Source organism: Poecilia formosa, unplaced genomic scaffold, assembly GCF_000485575.1.
Source record: "Poecilia formosa unplaced genomic scaffold, Poecilia_formosa-5.1.2 Scaffold565, whole genome shotgun sequence".
NCBI lineage: Eukaryota > Metazoa > Chordata > Actinopteri > Cyprinodontiformes > Poeciliidae > Poecilia > Poecilia formosa.
Genome location: NW_006800504.1, coordinates 203,804 through 223,217, shown reverse-complemented (window position 1 = coordinate 223,217; position 19,414 = coordinate 203,804). Strand labels below are relative to the sequence as shown.

The following is a 19,414-nucleotide window of genomic DNA, read 5'->3' as shown; positions in this document are numbered from 1 at the left end:
CAACGCGTCCGTTTCTAAACCGATGGGAAACTGATTCAGCATAATCATAAGAGTCAAATCTGTCAATGGTAATGGAGGTCCATTTATAAAGAGCCCTAGTTTTATTGACCACTCAATGTGCTTTACACTAAGAGCCACATTTGTACAAACACTCAATGCAGCATTTCTGTCTCTCCATTACACACAGATCGTTAATGACTAATAGACTGTCAGCATCTTCCTGAAGGAAACTTTGACATAAAAAAATTCAAGTCAAACAAAATGTTTTATTTTTCTTTTACAACTGTGTTTCAGCTGTAAGTTATGTGTGGGAGGTAGTGGAAGCTCAGCTGGCCCACGGACAGTCAAATCCTGTCCGGGAACTGTCTTTTAATTACCTCAAGCTCCACATTTTTATTTAAAGTTGTTTTTTTTTTAAATCAGAGAAAATTCTTATTTTGTGTAACTAAAGTTTGCTAACAGGACCAGCGACAAAGTCTTAAGTGGAGACAATAACATGAACTCAAATGCTTCCTGATTGGGCGGGAAGCTGAACATTATGAATGACGACTCAGGCTTTATGCAGACAATAAAGAAAAACTGAAAGAAAACTCAAAGGTTGCAAACTGCACTGTTAACTACAGTCTGGCTATCAGCACAACATTCGCTCCGTTTGGTGCAAACCATTGTGTGTTTGTATATTTATAGTCTCATGTGGGCTAGTCCTACAGGTTTACCTGCCTGGTTTATCCCTTCAGCTGCTTATGACATTTGACAGGCATTCAATAGGATCTGTAATAACCTCTGCGCTGCATTCAGCATGCTCTGTTTGCTGCGCGTGGGTGGCACCGCTTTCCAAGTTGTTTCAGTCTATTATCACTGATGTCTGAGCCCCAGCTCACAAAATCCATTAGGAAGCAAAGAGGTCGGATAAAAATCAAATAAAGCAGTCCTACCCACGCTGAAATCACTGAAGCGCTCACCTGGTGGAAGTTCCCTCCCTGTCACTGCTGATCAGTTGATGCTTTGCGCTGTCATCACAGCGCTGGGTGCTGCTACCATCCACTTCTCCCTCCACTTCCTACAAATACAGAAAGGTTGGGGAAATAAAGATTAGGCCAAGATATGGAAGCAATCCTGTCAAAGTTCTACTCCAGCTGTAACGAATATCCCGATAAAGGAAGTGAGTGAATAAATAAGACTCCACCCCTTCTTTTAAGAATGGTAGTTAACCCTTGCAGTGCTCCAGCAAAGCTGGAATGTAGCAGAATGCTGCTCAACATAAGGAATAAATGTATAAAAATGTAATTAAATGCACTAATACTAAGTGTACATTTTTGAGCGAATGCATTTGTAACATTTTTATCCATCCATCTTTTGTCTGTTCCATGAAGGGTAATCGGGTAGCTGGTGGAGGAAAAATCTAAAGATGAATGGACTGGTTTCCAGATTTAGAACACAGAAGTGTTAAAGTTGAGGAATAATTTGTTGAGCAAAAATAGAAAGTTGCCTATTTGGAATTACTTTGGCTTTAAACGGGATGAGAGAGTTATTCTACAGGATGTAAGCAGAGCGCTTTGCCAACTGTTTCAGCAAAGGACTAAAACACGGCAAACTTCCTTGAGCATTAAGTGTTGATTATGCTACGCAATAACCCGGTGCTGCAGCTCCATCGTCAAGCTCTGTCTGATAAAGGTTTTCACCAGCAGAAAGACAAATAAATGCAAAAAGGACAGCAAACTTAAAAACTCGGTTCAACCGAATCATACAGATAAGGAGAATGCCTTCCTTAGTGAATGAACTTGAAACATCTTTTAAATTTCTTCTCTCAGCTGGGTTCAAAACTACTACCTGTACTACAAAACCTCACAGTATGTTTATCCTTCATATCCACTATCCTTAAAAAAAAAACAAAAAAACAAAACAGAATATGCAGGCTGCACCTGAAGAAAAACTGAAATCAGCCAGAAACCTGATGGGTGCATCTCCAGATACATCTATGTAGCAACTTGTTTTAGCAAGATACGGTTACATTTTCACTTCAGGGACCTTTAGCAGGAACCACTGCAACTGTAATAACTCTCCTCTGTTTCTAGGGCATGTATCAAGGTTAATCTCAGACCCAGGTGGACATTTGCACCAGAAAAAGGTCAAGTAGGAAGAACATTTGATATTATACTGAATCTACAGAGTGGACCTTTTGGGATGGAGCATGCAAAAAACATTTTGGAACGATTGAGTTTTCTCAACATCGTATTTCAGTCATCTCAGTTAAACTCCCTCATTGTTCATACTTTGTGCAGATTTCAACTGTCATAGATTTTAAACCCTTGCCCTGTCTGTGGAGAGTCAAACGTATATTTCAAAGTTTGTATGTTGGAATGCTGTGGAGCATCATTGAAATATCTGAATTTATGGTTATAGAACAGCTGGTTGTAATCCTGACGGATGCCGCAGTCCATCTCACCTCTGGAAAACGATTGAAGCCGCTGTACAAGACTCCGAAGATGCATGGCCTTTTATTTTCATGAGGGGACCGTACTGTTCTTTACCATCTTAGCAGGGTATTGGGAAGGAGAAAGTCGGGCAACATTCATCATCCTTTGATGTGATTTACATAAAGATAATGCTTACTGGGTTCCAGGGCATAAAAACTTTAGATATCATGAGGGAAACTCAGCTAGAATGCTTTTACATGACTTTAATTCTTTGTAAATGGCTCTTTGAAGACCCCATCTGTAGATCTTTTAAAAGATCTAAATCCAGGAAACATAAAGAATTGCTAAACTATGCACTTGCTGGGATTATTGTGGGCTTTGAGGTGTGTTTGAGGCATGTCTAGAGTTGCTCTTGTTCCCCTTGAAAACAAGCAGTGGTGTGTTTCCTTCAGGAACGTTCAGGGTTTTCATGGAATCCATTGTTCCCTCAACAAATAAAATGTTCCCTGCCTAATTCTGCACTCCTTCTTTTACTCCACACAAAACACTTAACTGTGGCCAGATGTCGTGTGTGCTAAGATTGTAAACTTTTTGTAAAGAGGATGAAGTTGTTTTCTGCTGATGGGTTTCTCGTAAAGTTAGAATTTTGTTGGATTTTCTCAAACCATGAGAAAATCCTTACATAAACTTGCAAACTGCTGCACATCATTGTACCGCTCTCCATTTAATACTGCAAATTTGGTCGTTTCATGCCTCTTTTCCAGGGATGATATAGTCATTTGCAATGCAATAGAGCATTGGGGAGAACAGCTGGTTGCAGCAAAAGGGCAGCTATTGAATCTTTGTGTCAAACATTTACATTTTTGCTCTGCTGTATTACATCAAATAGCTATAATGATGCAGCTATTTGAAGTATGTTTTCTGTCATTTTATGGCTTTTTTAGGGTTGTTGCAATTATACGAGATTGTTTCACCTCAAATTTTTCTGAGTTCTTAATTTTTTCTCGTTAAAATAATTTAACAACTAATCCCATGTTGCTGTTGGTTGTCACAAAAGCTCAGGTTGTGTTTGACCGTCTTTTTAAATGGGTAAGGCCGCTCTATGTCAAGGCGACACTTTTGGCCTCGATTACATGTTAAAATGAAATTGGCTAAGGATTTTTGAGAATTGCAGCTAAATTAAAATGATTGACAACAAATCCTGTCCTCTACGACTGACCATGCATCAACTCATAACGCACCTTTGGGTTGTTTCGTATCAGTTTTACTAATCATTTGAAATAATTTGCCATTACGGTCAAATTTTGTGCCGTTTCTGTACAGAATAAAACAAACCTTCTTTAAAACTATTTTTAAAATGATTTCAAAACTAATTCAACCTACTCAATGAACAGACAGGAATTTGTCCGTTTCTGTCTTTTTAGGTCTACTAGCGAGTCTTTTTCACACATGCTGAGAGTGAAGCTCGCAGCTGTGAGAGTAAACACTTTAGCAAACCCCTGGCGTGACCTGGTGAGGATAAGTGGGCCTCCAGCTGTGAAGAAAATACCTAAAATTGTGTAAATACCCCAAATTAGAGAAGCCTCTTACAAGCTAAGTGCTGCCCACTGATCGTTGAGAGAGGAAGTTGTTTCCTACACAGCAGGATTTACCATCATCATTTCTCAGATTTTCACTGAGAAAAATCCATTTATAAGCCAGTTAATTTTCTTTCCAGAAATGTATTTTTTCTGTTTGCATTTATGCTAAAAGGTTGATAAACTGAAACTCAACTCTGATGCCATCTTCTCTGACTGAAACACTGACTGACTTTTCAATAGAAACTGTGGAGGAGGCATAAACGACCAGAGAATAGTGAAGACAGACAAATGGCAGCTTTCAATACAGTTAACCATCAAATGAGACACTGTGCAATAACATATATCAGGGAAAATCACTGATGGGATGGAGCATTGCGAGTACGATAGGAACCTGCTTTCCCACAAAGTTTGTTTGTTGGAGCAACTTGCTACCATCTGGGTTTACTTGGCCAACATTGGCTCTGCTGCTGGTCTGTAATCGCCAAATTAGAACAGCTATTTACATCAAACATCATGAAACCAAACCACTTCTGAAACCTAAGCAGCCTGGGAAAACCACATATGGGTCCATAGTTCATTTTTTTAAACTCATATGTGCAGATCTCCCCCAGGATTTCGGACATTTTAAAATTTTGTTCCATAGATCATCTTTTAGCATGAAGAAAAAAAAAATCTTCCCACAACTGCTTTAATCTCTCCATAGACTGTGCATGCTGAAGTCATGAATTTGGCCAGATTTGCAACCAGGTGCAAGAGTGTTCGGTGTGCTAAGAAATGGCTCAATTTGTTATTAATGGAGCTGAGCTTCCAGAGAAGAGCTGAAGTGTGCAACAGCTGCTCTGGAAAAAGCTGGGAGTAAAGCACCAAGTGAAATGGAAAGAACTAAACACAGGCACAGTGTGTGACATCACCCACAAATCTGCGAGTTCAGGTTTTTGGAGCTTGAATTTATCCTGTCAGTTTGATGGCTTTGGGGATTTCCATACTTAAATACTAGCAACATAGAAGGACAACTCAGAAAGACGTGAATTTATAAACAAGAAAAACCAAAAGACAGGTGGAAGTCATTCAAAAAGAACTCTGCAATTATTGTCCAGTGATGAATGTAAAGGTGAGGAGGTGATACCGAGTCGACTGACTATTCGATGCTGAAAAAGGTTCATATTTAGAGGTTTTGAATAAGTAAGTGATGAATTGTTTCTAATCTTTCTATGGATTCACACCGACCTGAGTTACTTTCTTTCAGGTGCATGATAGTCTGAAACAGTTTGCTGTATGCAAAACGCTGACAAAAATGTGCTTAGATTACCTTGAAATTAAAATGTTACTCTACAGTAGAAGAACATACCCTGACTGAGCTGTAATAACAGTAATTTGACATTTTTTAACCCCTTCCAGGACAAATCCAAACATGTGTTTATTACTATAATCGGAGAACCTTAACAGGAGGAAAAGGTCCATTTCTAATGACCATCCCTGCAGATTCCCTGTGGGGTCGGTGCTTATCTCTAGCAGCTAACTGATGAGAGGCAGGAGACCACAGAAGGCAAACTGGGGCAGTTTAGAGCAGCCAATAAACATGTAATTGCTTCCATAACTACTTTCCAATTTAATACTTTTGTGTTTTCCATTGCACCATATTCCAGTTTTCCAAGAACAAAACAAACTCATTTGCCAAAGGACATTTTGTGCTGATCATACATCACTGGGTGCCACCCATTATGAGGATGTTTCGATTTACTTTGGTTTCATCAAAGATGCAGAGATGGAAAATCAGAACCATAATCAAGGTAAAAGAAAGCAGAGAAGGGATGAAAAATTACGGCAGATGTATGAAATGATGGTACAAAAAAATAAGCATAAAAAAAGTCAAAGGTCCTAATTGACCTGACATCAAGATTTAAACTTGGGACCTTCTTACTGAAAAACAACAATGCTAACAAATGCAGCACCCTGCAGCCGAAATGAAACAGAGGCAAACTAAAACACTGAGCTTCTAATAACTGTTGTTGGAAAAATGGTCATAAGATGAAACATGGTTGGCTGTACAAACAGAGAAGGACGCAAACCAAACCAAACCCTTTTGATGAAGACAGACGATGGCAACTGATTTTAACTGTCATACTTCGTAAGTAAGATGCTGTTTATGACATAATGAAAATCATGTGGCGTGACTTCAGGCAAAGTGACTGACTTGATCAAATCAACACGGAGGGAGAAGATAAGGGTCGGTTTCTAAGCTAGCCATTTGCAGCTTTTTTTTATATCTATGAGGCCCAGCTAGGTGAGCTACTTCCACAGACAAACTAGTTTGACTTGAGCAAGTAGAAGCCATGGTGAAGGTTCCCCGTGGGAACATCGTCTTCATCCCACAGTCCATAAACCCATCTGTTAGGCGAATTAGTTATTTTAAATTGCCTCTAGGTATGATTGCTGGTCCTGCCTCTCTCCGTTTTGCCCTGTGATGGAATGGCAACCTGTGTGGAGTGTGCACTCTGGGATGGGCGGATGCAGGATAAGGATGGATGAACGAATGGATCCTTACCTTAAAATTCAACATCTTGGCTGCAGAATCTGAAGCCTTCTCAGCTGAAAAGGACACAAGCAAGCATTAAGTTTACAATGAGGTCAACAATGAGGATTATGATTCTCAAACAATAACCTATAAGTCAGAGAAAAAAAGTTTGATTATGATTAGTTGTGGTTAGTTGAAACACCCCTGCATGCAAATGTCACTCTGAAATATATATATATATATAAAATGCAATCCTTTCCAAACTGGTTTGTCATAAATTGGCTTCGTTCTCCACATAATGACTTGCACAGAGAAATGCCTGCAGATTTGTATGGGTCGAAGTGGAAGTTGTCCTCACAAGGGACAACATGGGGACAACATCCTGAAAAATGTAAACAGTAACGTTGTCAACATTGTTAACTTCAGCGTCTTAAGCTGAAAACAGCAAATGGAAAAATTGGCCTCATGTTCAGTTTTACAAGTCAATGATGACTCAACAGCTCATTATAGTAATAACAATATTAATAATATCAGATTTTTCCATGCAGAGGAACAGATTCCCTCTGTGCTCAGGCATCTGTTGAGGGGAAAGGTAGAATCAGGTCTCATGTGAGCTACTTGATGAAAACCAGCACCGAGATTATCATCTCCTAATACGAACATGAGGAATCCATTATCTTTAACTATCTTCAAACACACCATTAATTTCTTAATTCACCACAATTCCATCCATTCTCTCTCTTTAAATCTGTTTTTATTGTCTTTTTTTAACCAAAATAATGGCTTGCCTCTGAAAAACTACGTGTTTCGAATGAAAGAGGAAAAACCCTCCACGTTCTGATTTATGCTTCCCAGCTCCCCTGCTGTTCGGAGCGTAGCATGATTTACTTCAAATGAGGAAACATTAAGCATTGCAGAATGGTGACTCCACTCAAACTGCACTCATAGTTTTGACTTGAATCCAGTGTTTTCCTTTTAGATCATCAGTGATTCAAGGCCAAAGCTGGAGGGAGAGGGAGAAAAGAAAACCAAAGCAATGGAAAAACTCCCACTAAGGTTAACAGACGATTCAGTAAGTGTTTGCATCTGTCCTTCAAGATGGCCCTCTTAGAGCTGTGGAGAGATTATTGGATCGACCTTTGACCTGGAGCTGAAAATATAAACAAATCTAAAGCTTGTAAGCTCTGAGAATAGGGCAGTATTTAAATCAGCTTTATAAGAGCATGAGAAGAGGGGAAGTCCTCCCAGCATTAACAAAAGTCAAAACTAACAGTATTTACAAACTGCGTGCAGTTAAATGGTTTTGTGGTCGCAGTTTAACAAAGCTGAGTCTGGGTAAGCAGTTCAGAATAAGTCGGCTGGATGATCAATGAAACTCTTCAAGTAAACATGAAACATTGCCAGGCAAAAACTTCAACCTCAATGCCAGCAAGTTCTTCTAGCTAAATAAATATTCTGACAGTAAAAACCTTAATTCTCTCCTGTCAAACAATTTATCAGCAATGTTTCTGCAATTCCAAGCACACCATAAATATGTCAGTGTTTCAGCCCAAATTAAGAAAAAGATAATCAAAATGTCTGTGTAATGTCAGAAAAAGCCAAATGTGTCTTTAATCCTGGGCCGGGTCGAAGGGGCAGCAGCCTAAGCAGAGAAGCCCAGACATCTCTCTCCCCAGGCACTTGGACCAGCTCCTCCAGGGGAATCCCAAGGCCTCCACACACCAAATGTGAAACATAGTTCCTAGCATGTTTATTTAATTTAAAACAGAATTTAAAAGTGAAATAACTGCAATAAGTCTGGGGCTGGCTCTGGTTTCAAGCTTTAAACTCTTCAAAAATAAAAAGACAGAGTGGCTTCCTGGTTGCAGGACGCACAAACTACCGCACCACCTTCCCTCATAGTCAGTTGCACACAACTCTTAGCTGCAGTTGGTGAAGCTAAAATGAGATGCCTGACGTTTTCTTGTCAGGCATCTCTTCGTGCTACCAGAGGACCTATGAGGACCTAAGCATGTTGATAGGATACACATTTTACACAGACCTTGTGTGGATTGTAAGAAGTCCAACAACACATGGTCACAGGTTTTCAGTCTGACAGCGACATTGTTCGACATCAGAAGGTTACAAATTGCACAAAAAGAGAAAATTAAAGCAATTGAAAGCAACGAGGTGGATGATTAGAAGTGAAAGCTGCGAGTGGTCCAATTAAATCATCTCTGCACAGCAGCAGAAATGCGAATGTACAGAATGCAGAACTAAACAAGCGAGTCACATAACTGCATATCAGAATCAACAGAAGAACAAACGAGCATAAGCATATTTACATACACACACAAGCAAAAAGTTTGGACAGAAGGCTGGAAACTAATTGCCAAGCAATACCCTCTTCTTTCTAATTACAAAAACAAACTCATCATCAGGGATGATAGCCCCTCCTGACTGGAGGGTTATTACAATGCCAGCATCAATAAGGTGATCAGCAGTGAGTGAGCTCAGTGTTCCTTTCAGACTGACTAATATGCAACAGTTGAATGAGAAAGCAGCATGTGGAACAATAGAGGATCTGAGTGCAGTGAAAGTCGAGGGTTCATCTTACCCTTAGGCTCCTCTGGGTCATCAGTTTCCAGCAGCCTAACAGAGTGAGAGAAAGGCAGATATAGATGAGGTTACACACCAATGTGACGGAGTAATGGGACTGCATGGCTGTTATAGCCAAAGCTTGCTAAGATCTTACAGTAATTTTGTAGTCGGCTCATTTTAAAACAGTTCAGACAATCTTGGAACTGAATAACGGCAGCCATCCAGTTCATTTGTCTCACTTGATACGCTCTCGACACATTAACACATGCCGCATGCTAGCAGTGATGTAACGGCGCTGCCTGGGTCGCATCTGAAGGGAGCAATTCATCTCTAAGTAATGACCGTTAAAAATGGATGGGGACGGCAGCTGCCTGGGGAAAGGGAAGCAGTGGGGGGAGCAATGATGCAGCAGGAAGAGTGGAGGGGAGGGGATGATGGTGACACAAAAGGAGAACGATAGTGGACATCTGGAAGGGGTTAAAGGTTAATGAAGGGCAAGGTGCAGATCAAAATCAAGGCCTTAAGCTATAGGCTGTAAAGGTAAATTAACTTAGATCCAAAAGATTCCCGTCGATTTAAAATCTTTATTTTATCTAAAGGGGATTGGACCAGTCAGGCATTCAGTCACAGCTAAACGTGACTGCATGACATCATGATGCCTGTCACTTTGGATCAATAAACTAGAGCTATTTGATTATTGGTATGGAGTCAATGTGATGTTGGTTAGATTAAATTTTTAATGTGATTTTTTTTTTTTTTTTGTCCATTATGATCTGCATATTAGTACTTAAAACTTTAATATCTGGGCCAGAAGGGGATTCTCATTGTAAGGTTAAAAGAGAGCATTAAAACAAAAATCTGCCATAATTTAGTTTTCATTTAATTTAATATTTCTGCTGATGCAAATGTTACATAATGACTACAGTTATAATGAAATAGTTATAATTCTATTTATTTAACCGTATAATGATTTAGATTTTGTGGTGAAAAGGGGTTTTGGATTTGCAAGCCTTCACAAGTCTATGCAATTGTGGATATAATTTATGTAAACAGACCAGATGTATATAGGTACATTTAAATAAGTGTAAAAATGCAAGTAATTGGTAAGTAACTGAATTCAGTCTGACAACATATCAGCCCTTGCACAGCTATTTAAGATCTTGCCAAAGGTAATCAAAAATAAATGAATAAATCACAACCTCTTTTTTGCCAAAATATGATTTAGGCAATTTAAAAAAAAATCACTTTTGGTAATACAAATTTTACTTAGGATATCATTTTAGGAAGGTGACGTTTTGGTTTGGTTGCTCTAATGTAACACTCCTGTGCAACCGCAGGGCAAGGCGACATTGGTCGAGTCGACCATCAGCTCTGGAGGAGGGATACATGTATCAGTTGTCTATGACAGAGAAAGAATGGGTTGCTCAGCAAATAAGAGAAGACAGGAAGAGAAGGCCGTGATACAGAGGAAAGTCAAGAAAGATTTACACTACAGCTGCTCCTTGAAGTGAATTTCCTCTTGCTCCAGTGAATTATGTCACACATCCACTGTTAGATTAAAAAGGAAAACACAGAGCAGGAAGGGTTTTATACAGTCCAGATAAGATGCTGCACATCAAATATGAGAAGACAAATTTTTATGCTTTGCAAAAAATAAAAAATAAAAATCTGTAAGAAGATTGCAATTTCCAACAACGGAATCCTTTTTGTTACAATCTCACTGATGCATGTTCATTATGCAATTTAATTGGCTTACTTAATTTGCTGTTAAACTAAGGATGTTTACAGGTCTTATTTAATATAATGAAGCTAGAGCTGCACAATATAATGAATTGCATTCATCGCTGCAACATCAGTTTGTAATATCGTAATTGAAAAGGGCTGAATGCAATATTTTTCGGATATTTTGCATTCGCAATCTGAATATCAATGATGTATTCAGTCAGTTGGATGGACTCCAAACCGGCCAAATTGGGTGTATATTTCTAGAAAGTGAGATACTAAAGTTCACAGTGAGTTTTGAAAACAATATGCAATGTTAAAAAAGAAAAGTGGCAAAAAGAACGTGCTACTTCTAGTTAATATTTTACTCCAATGGTGTCATAAAAAAATAGTTTGTTCTGATTTGGTACGGTGCAATTGAATCAGGTAATCAGAGCAATAAAGTAGTTTCACTATAAGAAGTTGGGAAAAAAATGTAACTGCAGACTAAACATAGATTTTGGAATGGCACTCATCAGGTCTGACAGTCAGAGTGAAGAAGGGCTGTTTGGCTCAGATAGACGTCATGAGAGACAGCTTTCCTTATCACTGAAACCACTCAGTTTCCTTTATACAAACACTTTAACAAACATGTTGTCAATGAAGACATTAAACAAAGATCACAAACGTTTCAAAGTTTTATTTTCTACAGTGAAATTACAGATTTTATTTTAGGACAAATTTGAAATAACCTAGAGAATCGCAATGCCCAACTAAAACCAATAACAAATGGATTTTTTTTTGTTGTCAGCTGACAAAAACAAACAAGTTGTTGATTTTCTCTTTGTTTTGCAGAGTGCTTACATGAAAGGACAACACAACACGACTTTGGCATCCAGCGAACGTCACAAACCTGACATGATGCCAAAAATATGACGGGTATGCACGATCAACAAGTGAAGGCAACCTCTTGCTACTTCAAACAAAACACGACCATCCGTTTTCTGCATCTTCTGGCTGCATTTCGTCTAATATTTGACTTTATCGTAGGAGACAAGTGGCACCCAAAATTCCCCATATTTGTGAAACACTAGAATTTTGCAAACAGAATTTTATCATAATGACAAAAAGCACCATAATAGTAGACAGAGGGAGCCTAAAGCATTTTTCTTGCAGGTGACCAGTTAACATCTAGTCGGTGGGATAAGTCACAAGCCCTGTACCTCCAAGTGTTTATTGACTGAAATAAACATTTTCTAGTCTTCCAATAGCAAATCACAGAAAACTTGACTGTGCTAATAACTTTTTACCCCCTCCAGATCAAAACTTTGACACAAACTCAAATCATTCCTCTCCTTTGCTGCTCCCTCTGGCAGTTTCTATAGTTACAGACAAGTTCAGATATGTGCAAGCAGCACAATGCAGCGCTTGCTTACAGCTCAAAAATCCCAGGTCCTAGGACTGGACATGCTCTTCCTCTGCGTATATGCAGAGGAACATTCCAGGTGTGCAATGAGCAAACTTTAAGTCTTCAGACTAATCCTGATAATGTGGGTTAGTTTTTAACCCCCCAGCTTCCATCACCATATAAACCAAGTGAATTAAATCAAGCAGTACTGGGGAAAAATGGCTAATTAAATGTGCTAGCACTGCTTTGCACGCATCACCATTTTTGGAAGAGCTTCTCTTTGTGTTTACTTCAAACAGTACACAGCACTAAGTGTTCCCTTAATGGGTCAAGCTGTCTCCTCAGTGCTGTGAAAACAGCAAACTGCTTTATAGAAAGGCTGCCTTCACTTTGCTCAGAGGTGCCTCAGAAGGAAGCCATAACGCTTAACTATGTAACAGCTTAAGCAGATGCACATGCAAGTCGGCTCCAGCTAAGAGCTGAGTTTTCCATGCTGACATTTAAATGAAGCACGTGCGGCAGTGTGTTTTGTAGCGGCTCTGCCTCCTAAAGGACTCTGCCATCTGCAGCGCTGTGTACGGCGGCTCTCGTAAACTTTATGTCTTGCTGACTGCCCTGCTCAAACACCCAGCAAAACAGATTTGTGTTTGTTCTGCACTCACCTGAAGTTAGAAGACGCCTCAACGGAGGACACAACCTCTGACTCCGTCTCTGTTTTAAGGTCAGAGTTTGCGTCTGACTCGTGGGTGGCCTCATCACCGGAGTCTGCCACTTTAGTTCTCATCCCCCTCCTGGAGTATGCTGGCTCTGACCCATTATCCTCGTGTTTCTCTCTCTCCTTGGTTCCCGAGGACTCTGTTTCGGATGTCTCACCAATTTTCCGGTCCCTTCGGACATATTTAGGAGTGAATTCCTCTGTGTTGCCATAGCGCTCTGCCAACTCCCTCCTCCTTTCTGCCTTGTAGCGAGCGATGCGCTCAGCCTTCGTCTCTGGGGTCGAGCTCTGCAAGGTGTCTATTGCATCCATTAGGCAGTTCAGATCTGTCTGGGCGAGGTGTTTCTAGGCGAGTGGATCAACTGATCTGGTTTTTAGTTTTCAGTGGACGCTCCCTGGAAGGCAAGCGGTCACTCCAAAACCATGACAATGCTGCAAACAGAAAAGGAAAGGCATATTAGTTCATGATTGACAAAACAGTTGTAGCAACTTGACTCTTACGCCATAAAAAGGATGTGTGCAAGCTCCCAATTTATGAAAATCACATTAAGATTCTCATTTAAACATTTATTCCACTAACTCACGGAGAGTGGGAGTGGAAAAGAGGGAGAGGGAGTGGAGGGGGACTGAGAAACGCATAAAACTAACCGTATAAGCTCATTTTATTGTTTGCTTGATTTGGGATTTGCACCAGTGCTAATCACCTACCTTGCAATGACTCAACATTTAAAACAAAAGCAAAGCCAGAGAAATCCTGCACGAGTATAAAAGTGTTTTCTACTCATGTTTTTATGCCTCAAATGTGCAAATTATTATGGGTAAACATATATACAATGCCTTTCCAGCAACAGATGTAATTATTGTATTTTATTGGGATTTTGTGTGATATACGAACTGTGAAGAAGGAAAATGAGTCAGCCCAGATTTGTACACAGCAAAAACACAAAATCTCACCAAGTATCCTTGGTACAGTTTCTAGTTCAAATATTTGGATGCACGTGAAATAAGACAAAACTGACTTACAGTTATTTTTTAAAGCAGGATATGGGAGCTTATTTCAAGTAAATAATCTTGTATTATTAATTTTTAAATCCACTGGTGGATTTTTTTTTTTTTATGGGCTTTTTAAGGTTCTAGGTTTGATTCCCTGCCCCGGTCTTTCTGCATGGAGTTTGCATGTTCTCCCTGTGCATGCGTGGGTTTTCTCTGGGTACTCCAGCTTCATCCAACAGTCCAAAAACATGACTGTCAGGTTAACTGGCCTCTCCAAATTGCCCCTAGGTGTGAGTCTCTGTGTTCCCCTGCGACAGACTAGCGACCTGTCCAGGGTGACCCCACCTCTCTCCCGGAAGGTTAGCTGGAGATGGGCACCAGCAACCCTCCCGACCCCACCAAGGGACAATGGTGTAAAGAAAATGGATGGATTTTTTTTTTAAGTATAATGAGAAATTTTCCCCATGTCCAACATTTCTAAGAACGATTGTAAACAGCATCATGAAGAATAATTGTGATAACTTGCAGATGCCAGTTTCAAGCTGTCAGATGTCAAGTCAAATTTAAGTTAGTGTTGATATATAGCATTTTTATAACAACTGAAGGTAAGTTGATCATGCTATAAAATGGAACTACGTGCCTAGAAAATACATAATACCCGCTCTTTAATTATCTGGTTTGTCTGTTGAGGTGCAATACCCATTTCTTGACAACTCTGCAACTGATTTATATCCTAACACGTTCTTAAAATTCTCCAAAACCTTACCCTGCACCTGTTTCTTCAATAATGTTCTGTACCAAATCCCTGAGCCCTTCATAATAAACTAAATAATTTTGTGTGAGTGCTGTTAGGCTACTTGTGATGGCAGCTTGCAGGGACAGATTTAATGTAGGAGCAATTAGAGTAAAAGAGGCTGGAAAGAAATGCAGGATGAGCTTCTAAGAGTTACCTTGTAGAAGAATTAGAAAGTCATGCATTGTTTTTGCTTCATCTCACAACAGCATGTGAGATGAAGCAACTTTGTGTTGGTCTGTCGCATAAAGTACCAGTTAAGGACAATAAAGTTTGTGGTTGTAATAGATTTTAAACAGTACTAATACAATACTAATTTTGCAAGGAACTTTTAATGCAAGGAATGACAGGCAAGCTGGGTTTGCTTCCACCCGTTGCAATTATTAGATTTGTTAAATTTCCCGTTCTCAACATTTTAGCAGTAAAAAACATCAAATAAATCGACTGCCTTTTGAAAACTAATGGCTTACAGTAAAAAGCTAGAAAAATCACAAGGTTGAGCTGAAGTCACTCTGTTCCATTGAGTAATGTCAGGGCAGAAAACCACAAGTTGGATGGATGTAGGGGCCTGAAGACGACAGACACATAAATACAAGCCAGCTGACAACAGCAATAATGATTATGTGCCGTTTCTGACCACTCCACACATCAAGCACAGGGGCTTTTCCACAGACATTTCTCACAGCTAAAGCATGCCTATGATGTCTTAGAACAGTAAAGGGGAAGCAGGAGGGTAAGAGAGAAGTACAGTTACACACTAGAGAGACTCAGATTTAATGAAGCCCCCAGGTCTCCCTCAAATTACAGGGCCTGACCTAACTCAATGTATAACTTCTCACATTTATAGGATATGGGAAAACATAATTCAGAGCGCTGAGCCTGGGCAGTGTTAGTAATGAGAGACTCTAAAGAAGGAAGGTAAAAAGGAAAGAATGAGAGGATAAACGAGCTGACTCAAATAGTCTATTCTGCACTGCTGACAAGCTTGAAGAAACCTGGAGTTTATCCTTTACGACTCTTTCTGGTCTATAAATACTGACCCATAACCATGATTTTGGCCCCATTAAAAAAAATTGTAATAAAATACTGAAGTGAATCATTTAATGTCATTTAAGCAGCTGACTAAAGCCTGAGAACCTGAAAACTTCAGGTAATAAGATACCAAAACTGCAAAAGTAAGAAACGCTGAAGGGATGAAATTATCACATCCCAACTTAAAACTAAGTCACATAAACTAAAGAAATTAATCAATGCTCCTCTAAAAATGGTAATATTGACAAACCTGGACTGAAAAAAAAGAAACAAGGAAGCAAAAGTATAAAACCTAAAAAAGAAATAAATAAACTCTTTGAAAGCTAAATACTGTAAAGGTTTGCGTGACTTGGCACTCCCAACAAAGTATGCAAGAATGCATCATTTTCTGTTTTCCAGTTGTTTTTCTTTAGTTTTATAATTAATCCCAAGTATGACAGAAACCTTTAATGTTCACAGAGAGTCTTAGAAAGAAAGACCTCACAACAAGCTGAATAAGCAAAGCAGGAAACGCGCCAACAAACTCCTTCATAAAGCAACACGATAAAGTCACAGCAGCAAGCTGTTGCTCACTCCAAGACAAAGCCAACATACTACCTTATGAAGGCAAGAGCTCCTGAGTTTGGATGATGGTTTCAGGACACTTACATAATCACCTAGGCGTCTACCTATAAAAGGAGTGCTACACAGTCCGCTTAAGTTTGGCCATTTAGACCAAGCACATTTAGGGTGCTTTGTTTGGAAGCTGCCGTAGTTATTTTAAGAAACAAAGAGGGGACTAAAAACATGGTGAGTCATATCTCACTTCTTTCAGCCGACGTGGAGGCATCTGGAATATATGCTTTGTTTGGAAATCAACAGCAATGAAACGGTGCATGGTGTTTTGGTGCTGAAATTACATATTTAAAGTTATATACTCGGAAATACAGCAAAGTTACTTGCAGATAAGCAAACAAATTTGGCCAGTGAGTTCCTATCATTGCCAATACCGGTTCTACCTGCCAATTTATGCGGTCATATTTATTTCTGCTCCAATGGGGCATGCGATTAAACCTCCAGTTCCCGATCAGCAGGGCGATTCTGTTGCTACAGAGGGAGTTGTCACAGAGGAGGAGCTGTCTCAACAAAGGCTAAATATGTCACCTCCTGACCATGGCGAAAACATTTCACCACAAGAGATTGTTTAATAAAGGAAGTTGCCCGTGAACATTGCAATACAAAAAGAAAATATCAAGAGAACAGACAGGCAGAGGCAGTGAGAAAGCCTGTTTTAACAGGCAGACAATTTCCTCTTTTAATAAACCAATTTGAATTTTGAACATCCTCCCACTCACAAAAACTTCAGCAATTACAGGCAAGCAATTGCATAATGAAAGCAAATGCCAGCAGCAATTGATCTTAAAAGCAGAAGTTACAACGCGGCTCAAACATGATTAATCAAGACACTTAATACAACCTGCTAAATAAACCCTAAGGTAAGAAGATCCAATATAAGGTTTGCATTCTTCTTAAGTTGTGGTAGAATTTTCATATATTTGTGGACAAAATTATTATTATTATTCAATTATAACGTTCAACATTAGTCGGCATAAATTATGCAGCTGCTACTAATACTGTCTTGATCATTAGATGCAGCAGAGCAGAACTCAAAAGGAGGAAGAAGTTGGTGTAAAAAGTATTTATGCAATCCTGCAGTGTAAAAGAAAGTACTGCAGAATGTGGATTGAGGCGTAAGCACTAAATACCAAAATATTAAATAACAAAACTAAGGAGTCCAAAGCTTCTCGTTTTGCTTTTCGCATGTGGAAAAGAATGCTTAACAAATTACTAAATGGAGCCTTGTCGGCTAAAAAAAAAAATCTTCTACACCAAATAATGGCAGATAGCATAAAAAGCTGCTGCTAGAAGATTAGCACTTCATAGTTCCTCATGTACGACACATTGTGATTTGCCATTTTAGGAATATTACAGGAGGAAAATAAATACTTGAAATACTAGTAGGTGCATCTAAGTGAATCAAAATATAATTAAAAATCTTTAATTCAAGAATTCAGCTCAGAAAGTGAAACTATGTTATATACATTCATTACAAACAGTGTTATATTTCAAAAACAATGCTCTGTTGACTTTGATGATTGTGGCTTACAGAATAAGACAAAAGATTTTTGAACGTCCTAATTGAAACTGAAACCAATGTCTCCGTCTGACCAAGAAACCTTTACACCGGACCATTCTGTGCTTTTCCAACCTTCCTCCAGACTGGACATTGATTTCCAATTGAAACAGAGTGTTTACTATATTGTGAAAAGCTGCTGCCTTTTTCTTCCTAGCCCAGATATGAAGCTTCTTGCTTTGTCTCTGGTTACAGAGTGTCTGAACAGAGTGGGACATTTCCAGCAGATATCTGGGATATGCAGTAATCAAGTAGCAAATTAACCGTTTTTTTTTTTTCTTACAAAATGTTTTCCTTCCACTTAACTTTCCTTTAATAAGTTTGCATTCAGCATTCTAAATAGTGAACTTTTTAGCAATAGCTTGTTGTGGCTTATCCTCTAGCAAATCAGTGGTCTTCCACATCATAGTGTTACATTTCTACATTAAACATGATTTGGATCCTACATAATATAATTTTTGGAGAAAATTTTGGGTTTTCACTGGCTTCAATTATTACCATTAAAAACTAAGGTTGTAATATAAAATTATGTGTTTAAGTAGTTTAAATGTGAGCTTCCCTTTATGAGTAGCTATTGATGGTGTTTCTTACCTAAAAAGGACGAAAACCAACCAAAAACATTTATATTTGAGATTAAGATAAAGAACAGGCAGAAACCCGCCTGAGGGCAAACGCTGACCTGTTGCCTAACAAACAGTTTTTCCTGCAGAAATCACACGCTCATACAAGAATGACAAAACAGGAATGCAGCCACAGCCCTCCTCAGGAACAGTCAAATTACATCGAAAAGGCTGCATGTCTCAAATGCAACACAATTAAAGGAAATCCTTCTTATTTTACAAAGTGAGTAACCCGAAGACTGGAAACAATGAGGCAAACATTTTGTCTTTAACTAGAGTCATTTTTTAAAGACAACAGTGGAGTATGTCGTCTTATAATAATGCCATTTAAATTAATCAAAATGTACTTCCATTGACTGGGCCTTGCTTTACCTGTGTTTTTTTTTTACTATTATTCTTTTTTTTTTTCCTTTCGCAACTTAAAACCTTGAAATGACATTTAAAAGATTTAACCCAGAAACTGTAAACATTTTGACATATTCTTGGTTCAAAATGCACAAAATTGGATAACAGTCAAACACCTGAAATAGTTTTTGGAGGTTTATTATTGCTCTGTATGTTTACAACATGCTGGCACTGTTAACGTTCAGGAATCCACCTAAAGTTACCACAGACATCAGAGACCTATTAAGACACTGCTCTGCAGCCCTGGACAAAACAAGAGGAAACCGTGTAAAAGACGGCCAGCAGCTGACCCACTTTCCTCCAGAAGGAAGAAGGTGGAAAGTGGAAACTTCGCTTCACTGAGAAAACCCAGGTTTCTGTACAGCACAATAAAACACACACACACACACACACACACATATACGTGTTTGTATCTCTTTAATAAGAAGATACACACACCTAACTTAGGTCTTAGACCTTTTCAGCTATTCATATTTTCTGGA

The 19,414-nt window shown here is 39.0% G+C and overlaps 1 protein-coding gene across 1 annotated transcript in view; it reads right to left on the bottom strand.

Moving 5' to 3' along the window:
* The window catches only part of LOC103129669 (supervillin-like), a 49,337-nt gene that overhangs the window by 21,379 nt on the left and 8,544 nt on the right, over window positions 1-19,414 (bottom strand). Inside the window, exons 2-5 of the mRNA XM_007540841.2 lie at window positions 12,864-13,348; window positions 9,109-9,143; window positions 6,543-6,586; window positions 963-1,060 (exon numbers count right to left, since the gene is read on the bottom strand). Of these exons, the coding sequence (XP_007540903.1) occupies window positions 963-1,060; window positions 6,543-6,586; window positions 9,109-9,143; window positions 12,864-13,228 (542 nt within the window). The 5' untranslated portion in view covers window positions 13,229-13,348. The remainder of the gene's footprint in view (window positions 1-962; window positions 1,061-6,542; window positions 6,587-9,108; window positions 9,144-12,863; window positions 13,349-19,414) is intronic.